The 7,731-nt window shown below is 37.0% G+C and overlaps 1 protein-coding gene across 1 annotated transcript; it reads left to right on the top strand.

Moving 5' to 3' along the window:
* The first annotated feature begins 1,200 nt into the window (after window positions 1–1,200).
* On the top strand, window positions 1,201–6,875 carry LOC139735775 (sulfotransferase 1A1-like). The gene is made up of 6 exons (XM_071646526.1): window positions 1,201–1,354; window positions 2,334–2,593; window positions 3,523–3,643; window positions 4,217–4,314; window positions 5,607–5,787; window positions 6,766–6,875. The coding sequence occupies exons 1-6, from the start codon at window positions 1,201–1,203 to the stop codon at window positions 6,873–6,875; spliced, it is 924 nt and encodes a 307-aa protein (XP_071502627.1).
* The last annotated feature ends 856 nt before the right edge of the window (window positions 6,876–7,731 follow it).

The raw sequence follows: 7,731 nt of genomic DNA, 5'->3' as shown, positions 1-7,731 counted from the left end.
TACAGTAACGATTAAAAATACAAACAAAAAGTTCCAAACGTCTCCATATTTTGTCCCCTGTTAGAAACAAAAGAATATCTCTGTTTCTAGAAAATTAATTATGCATTATTTTCCTTTTGCTCTTAATATTACAACGCATTATGTTGGCACTGAATTATAATTATTGAGCATTGAGTTCATACATTCAAAGGAAATGGCATAATCTATCCTAAAGCATGCAACATTATTGGTCAATTAATGTTTATAACTGAAGCACATCTTTGATATTCAATTAGACTATGAATTCATATCATGCACCATTAATGTATTGTATATGACATCTTTGTAATAAAAAAAATTAGGGATTACATTGTGAGGCCTTGGTATTGCTACAAGAATTAAAGAAATTCCCTGAAAAAGAGAAGAGAATGGCTACGACTTATCGGTAAAACTGACGTGAGCAAGAACATAATATGGTATATATTATATTGCAAGTATTTTTGACTAAAGTGAAATGTAAAACAAAAGGCGTCAGAGCAACACAGTAATAGCAACAGCAAAGCATAAAAAAAAAAGAGAATTCAGTATCTGCATGAGAAGATCGAGCTCCCATCCGACAGGTCACAGAGGTATTACAGCAACAGCTAAAAAAAAAAAATCATTAACTTAAAGCAACTTTACTGTCATGAAACAGCTACAATAGAAAAGTGTGTAATTTAGCTTGACTGCTGGATTACAGAATTACTCCACAGCGAAAGCATCAATCTATACTTCTGATGAAAATGCAAATGATAATAATGATGATGATGATAATAATAATAATAATAATAATTTTGATTACACATGAATTCAGAAATATTCGTTTATACCCTGATGACAAAAACAAACTGACAAATAAAAATACGAGCAGACGGACAGAGAAGCTGTCTGTTTGTTTATCATTTAATTGTTTGTTTGTTTGTTTGTTTGCGTCGAAAGCTTGAAAGATTGCTTTTTCAGTGCCGCTGTGCTGTTCTCTGAGTCAGAGAGCCCTGCTATTGTTATGATTGCGCCAGCAAAGCACCTTGTCCATGAATGTAAGCACATCACAGGATTCGAACCATAGGACCCTCACTTGTGGAAGTCCTGATACTTATCCTCTGCACCACTATACTTTGTTCTCAAACACTTCCGTTGTGTTTCCGCACAGATCTCTGACTTAGTTCCGGAATTCGCAGGAAAATGGCGAAGCGAACGAAGCCGTCTTACATCCGAGGTGTGCACGAGTACGATGGAATCAACTACTTAAACTTTGTGTTGGATTCCAGCATCAAAGCCTTGCGGACATTTAACGTCCGCCCCGACGATACTTGGGTAGTGACTTATCCAAAATCAGGTATATTTCTCAGTTGTCGAATTTGCACAGCTTTGAAAACACACACACAAACACACACACACACACACACACACACACACACACACACACACACACACACACACACACAAGAACGTTAATGAATTACGATTATTATGGTAAAATTTCAGCCGTATAGTTTCAGTTTGTTTTATTTTTTTTGGGTTTTATTTGTACAAATAAAGCATGATGACAAAATCAAAAATTTTCACATCAATATGATTATAAACCGTCATATTTAATAGAAATAGGTAATTATGTGTTAGTATACGTAGGCCCTATGTAATATATTTCATGTATACAGGTATAGAGGAGACCGTTATCAACAGGCAGTTCGTCAGTGGACTTGGATAACGGCCTCTGGGCATTATGGTTTGTATACAGTCCCTCCTTATTTTAACTGAAGGAACAAAATACACACACGCACACACACACACACACATATGAATAAATTGAACTTCTTTAGTATTTTCAATACCACTAAATGATATGACAAAATTTTCGTCTGAGGAGGACAACGCAAGGGGAATGTAACACAACAGAAAAGAAATTAAAGGCATAATTTAAACATTTGCAGATGGAACAAAAACCCAGCATTACAACTTCAAAATAGTTCTTAACTGCGAGTTAGGGATAGAAACTACCAATGTAAAAATTGGAACCAGTATAATTGATGTTAAGTATTATTAAATATACAAAATGTGAACAATAGTTATGATAAAAATGTTTCCAGACTAAACAGTCTATAGTTACGGTTTAATGAGGAAAAATAGTGATATCTCCTTATATTTTAGGCTTATTTTATTACGTTAAATCTTATATGGTATGATGTTTTGTGATACAACTGACCTACACGTATGCATCAAAAGTGATATCTGAAACATTTTTAAAATCAATGCTCCAAAAGGGACGGTATACAGGACCTTTAATGGACAAAGAATTTTGTCTAACTTCCATGCAGGGACCCACTGGATGTTGGAAATTGTCGGTCTCATCAACTCGGATGGCTACCCGGAGAAAGTCGACCGCATTTCAAGCTCCACCGTCGTCGAGATGATCGACCTGGACCAAAAGCTTCCAGACACCATGGAGGAAGAAGAGCAGAGCCCTCCAGACATGGCGCCAAACATGGAGAAGATCGAGAGAGCGCCCTCACCGAGAGTTATCCAGACCCATCTGAGGCTCAAGTACATGCCCGAGGCTTTGTTGAAGACTGGCAAGGTTGGTATAGTAGACTGAACCGTGTGACACACACAAATACATTATGATTTTGGTACATAATGATACGCACACATACAAATACCATGGTAGAATAATCTATGTGTGTAGCATACACACATTGCACACAAATACAATTACTCGAAGACAAAAACGGTAGAAACAATAAGCATAAGGAAAGAGATATCTCCTTTGATCAATTCATCATGATGTAAGAGTTAATATTATTTTCAGTCGATTGATATAAATCATACATCGTATATACAATTTTGTATATGTTATTGTACATAATGCACTACTGCATGTTTTCATACAGTTCAGAATAATGAATACAAAATAGATTTGCTGCTCTTTTTCATAATCTCTCGTTTCTTATCTTGCGTTGTATTATCATTCAGTAGATATCGAAGTTCAAATGTTTCGATATCTTATACCTTCCCCTTGTGAGTAGGCATGCACTGCATTAATTAGTTCACATTTCACTTAAAGGGTGTGTACAGTTCTGGTCGAGGTGAGGATTTAGCTTTTAACATTTTGCGAGATATTCAGAAACCACTCTATGAGATGTCATAGAGCATGCAATTCTAAGGGGTATCAAAAGTTTTTTATGAAAATCGGTTCTGAAGCGGCCGAGATATCCAAAAACAAGGTGAAACAAAGAGATCCTAATAAAGTTGGGGCATGTAGTATTTTATTATTATCATCACTTTTTTGATATCTCAGCCATTTGAAAACCAATTTTCACCAAATAAATGTTGAATCCTTCTTAAAATTATATGCTCTTTCATATTTCATAAGAGGTTTCTCATTATCTCACTTAGGATTGTAAAACCATGAATCCCCACCTCATCCAGTACCTTTAACTTTGCGATATAGAGATCTTCATTCGTCAATAAAACACATTCACATTTTATTCCTAATCCTTGCTATAGGTAATCTACGTCGCCCGCAACCCGAAGGATACTGCTGTCTCCTGGTACAACTTTCTGAAGGACTATCCCTTTGAAGTTCCTTTGACATGGGAAAGAACCATTGAATTGGTTATCAACGGAAGTGAGTATCGACTCAATACTAAAATTTAATAGTCTTACAGAGTATTCTTATTTAGATAGTCTTGCAGTATCATGGTATACCACCAGAATTCAATTCACATTTAACTGTGTTTAACAATATAAATGAGATTATAATTCCAAAATAGTTCTAAGTGATATGAAGTGCGTGTATACTTAGTATTCCTCGCATTCTTCTCTAGTTAATTTCATGTTTGCGAGTATGAAGATAAATTATGGGAAGGGGAACATGGTATCAAATCTACATGTTCATTTTATTTATCATGAATTTCACGAATTTTTATCTGCTCAGAATGTTTCTTACGCTCAAACCAAGGCGAAAGATGGATGGGGATGACATTATCGTTTAAACTTCTTATTTTCGTATATTTTCGTCAATGTTTCGTGATAGAATGCTAATCACTGATGAGATTTCTTCTGTTCTGTCTGATTACATTAATGAAACTAACAAAAATATAGTCGGCTTTTGCGCCGTGAAGATAATACAATGGTAATTTGATAAACAGAGCAAGACTATTTTCTCTCTCTCCTTCTGTGTTATTATGTCTCTTTCCAGACATTGAATTCGGACCATGGCCTGACCATGTGAAGGAATTCTGGGAAATCCGACAGGAAGAAAACCTGCTCTTCTTGTTTTACGAAGACATCCTACAGGTATGAATTGAGTTAGAGACACTGCGCGTCGCAATAAATCTATAACCACAAGGCGTAGAACAGTATTCGGAAATTATATTCATGCCTGGTTATCTAGTCTATAGACTTCGCGTTCATAGGTTCATGGCACGTGAATGGTCGATCATACTATCCCTGGCCTTATCACTCAGTGAGAGAGATTTCACCCCCCCCCCCCCCCCCCAAAAAAAAAAAAATAAAATAAATAAATAAATAAATAAAAATAAAAATAAAATAAAATAAATAAATAAAAAATAAATAAATAAATAAATAAAAAAAAATTAAATTAAAAAAAAAATTAAAAAAAATAAAAAAATCTGAACGTGCACTGTCTCTTGCAAGTCGTAGCAAATTCAATCTGATATTAACTATAAAGTACGATTATGGAGATCTATCGGAGATTACGATAATAATTACTTACCCTATACTTATGTCATTTCTATTTTATGGCTACCATCATCGTATTTCGCTATATAGAATTGTTCAAGGCTCGGTCGCAAATACCATTAAGAACTACTACGAACGCCGTACGAACGATTTGTAGACAATTTCGTAAGACCAGCGTTCGTTGACCGTTCGTAGACCGTTCGTAAGTTCGTAGCCTGGTCGATGGCCTTGTCCAAGATTTTTTTAACTTCGTACGAAACCCTCTCTTCGTAAGGCGTCGTACAAACATCGTAACATCTACGCAAGATTTTGCAGGGTCGAGAGACAATTCTTGAAGCCTTAAATTCTTACGATGATTGTAAGAACGCCTTAAGTTGTTCTAAGAGGACTACAGAGATTCGTACGGCGTTCTTACGAACAACTCTTCGAGTTTGTAAGGCGTTCGTAAGGGACTCGTGTAAGGCGTAGGTACACAATTTGTTCTTGCGAATTAAACAGCGTTCGTATAAAATATACGAAATTCGTATGAAGGCCGTAAGAATCTGTGCCCTATCTACAAATCTCTACGAACTCCAGAATTCGTAAGAACAGTGACATGCGTTCATACGGACCTTTGTGACCGTAGCTTTAAGCACTCCTTAAGTATCAAACGTATTCACTTATCTGAATTTCTTCTGATAATTTATGTTCTCGCTGGTGCAAGTTTTGATTTCAATGCGTTGATCAGGTATTGATCGGGGAATGTAGAGTGGAAGCGGTCGAAACCGAAGAGAGAGAGGGGGCATGAGAGGTGAAGTTAAAGGGGGAGAAAAGAAGAGAAAGGAAAGGGGGAAGAAGAAGGAGAAGACTCTTGCGGTATTCACTAATTTAACACATTATTGTGTTAGGACCCTGAGAAATACATCCGAATTGTGGCCGATCATATGGGACGCCCTCTGTCGGATGAAGCCTTGCAGCGGGTTGTTGAAAACAGCTCCATGCCCGGAATGCGGAAGACCTACCAGAAAAGAGCTGAAGAAAACGCGGAACCCAATTCTGAGCTTATTCGGCTGCCATTCCTCAACAAAGGTAAAGCAAATATCGCCATCAGTGTCTTACGTTGACGCTGGAAATAAGGGAGATTATAGCAAAGAGCCACTTTTGATCGTCGTCAGATAATTTCTTCCACAATAGTTTGTAGTTTATAGATCGAAAGAGTGGGCGTAATTCGATAAGATAGCTTGATCAGAACCATAATACAAAAATCATAGCAAAGCACAAGCATGTCAATTTGTAGCCAGCTCGTAGTTCCAATTTGCGCATGAGCAGAGAAAGGTCAAGTGCACTGACAGATCTTTTAAATTCACTGAGATAAGTATCTGTAATGTAATGATTATTTATGTAATCCCTATACACAATCATAGATGGTGCTTGTCAGCACATCCACCTCACAGCAAGTCTGGTAATTGGCAATGTCGATGGGAGAAAAAGTTTGTTAATGCGTTAACGCGAAACAATGAAATGGATGCTTCCCCGTGTGTTGATAGGCGAACCATTCTGGTCACCATGGTCCACGCAAGTTAATCTTTTTTAAAAAGATGAATTCCATAAATTCTTATGTTGGGTAAGCATAATCAAGTATCATGTCTTTTTTGAAAAGTCTAACCAACTCAGGAAAAAGAACATCATTTGTACCAATGTGCACATCTGCTCATTGCGATCTGGCTAATTAATTTTTGTTAACCTGACAAGCTTCAGTGAACAAAGAAAAAAAGCAGTACAGCTTTATCTACAATCTTACTGCTAGTAATCATCCAAGGAGTCACGATAAAAACGGCCCTCAGACAAACCCTCAAAAAATAACTGCGTTACTAATATTATGTCCGCATGATTAAAACACCTGCCGGTATAACGTTTCTCGTACTAGATGACATGCATTATTTTGAATATTGTTTTATGTACAGCCCTTCATTGTTGGTCATAATCATTAATGACCTGAACATTAAACGCTTGAGACTCACTATTTGACCAGTGCTTTCTCTTTTTCTAATATTTTTACATACACAGGAAAGACAGGTCGCTGGAAGAACTATTTCACGGTCGCGCAAAACGAAAAGTTCGACGAGTGGTTCCAGAGGGAGATGAAGGGAGTGGATATCGGGGTCCAATTTGAATAAGAGTCGGTGACTAAAAATCAACTGGGAACTTGCTGCCTTGCTTATGCCAAGTTTACATTATGTTTCTGTAGACGCGCGGCCAACGATGCACGGCGATCACGTTTCGGGGAACCGTGGACAAAACGGGATCTACGAGAGACAACGCGGGGGGGGGGGTGGTGGTTGGAAGAGATTGGCAAACTTGATGGGTCGTGATTATCTGGATGTCCAGTCACATTGCTTAACTGTCAAAAACATCCAAAACGCAAGGAGCAAGGCCAGGCAGTGAGAAAAGAAGGCCAAATTTATACGAAAAAAAAAAACAAAAATGGCCAAAATCCCACGGCGCACGACATTCCGCAAACGGCCGGGGCTGCCATGTAAACGTAGTAGGCATAATAAGAGATTGGCGCGTGTTAGTCTTTTTTTTTTTTTTTAGTGTTAGTCGCTATATCTGATATCTCTGTATTTCGTTTTGACACGGTTGATAGGTTAACTAACACTTGTATGCATATATACTTTCAAACTAATCTGGTTTTGTGTGTGTTTAAGGTAGAGTTGAATCCACATTTTAAGTTGATATTCACTATTTAGCCGGGGAGATGATTATTAGCTCAGAGAACATTCATCCATATTGGCTGTAGTTTTTGCAACTTTTTGAATAACGATATCAGAACAGCTTCTTCAATACATTCATTTAAAAAGAGATTGAAGTCTTTTCTTTCATTATTTCACATAATTCTACTTATTCGAAGACCTGTTATTACCAATATTCACTCGCAAAATCTCCTTGATCGTGTTTACATCTCATTTTATTGCTACTATAGGTTTTCCCATTCGTTTTCAAACTTTTTTTATTCAATTTCACAAATTTTTT

This window comes from Diadema antillarum, unplaced genomic scaffold, assembly GCF_040938485.1.
Source record: "Diadema antillarum isolate AM-2024a unplaced genomic scaffold, OU_Dant_1.0 seq00000597_RagTag, whole genome shotgun sequence".
In the NCBI taxonomy this organism is placed as follows: domain Eukaryota; kingdom Metazoa; phylum Echinodermata; class Echinoidea; order Diadematoida; family Diadematidae; genus Diadema; species Diadema antillarum.
The sequence above is the reverse complement of the archived record's forward strand: the minus strand, read 5'-3'. Positions and strand labels throughout refer to the sequence as shown.

Coding starts and splice junctions, on each gene's coding strand:
- LOC139735775 (XM_071646526.1), top strand. CDS start 1,201: ATGGCGAAGCGAACGAAGCCGTCTTACATCCGAGGTGTGCACGAGTAC. Junction 3,644..4,216: donor TGAATTGGTTATCAACGGAA/GTGAGTATCGAC, acceptor GTCTCTTTCCAG/ACATTGAATTCGGACCATGG. Junction 4,315..5,606: donor TTTACGAAGACATCCTACAG/GTATGAATTGAG, acceptor TTATTGTGTTAG/GACCCTGAGAAATACATCCG.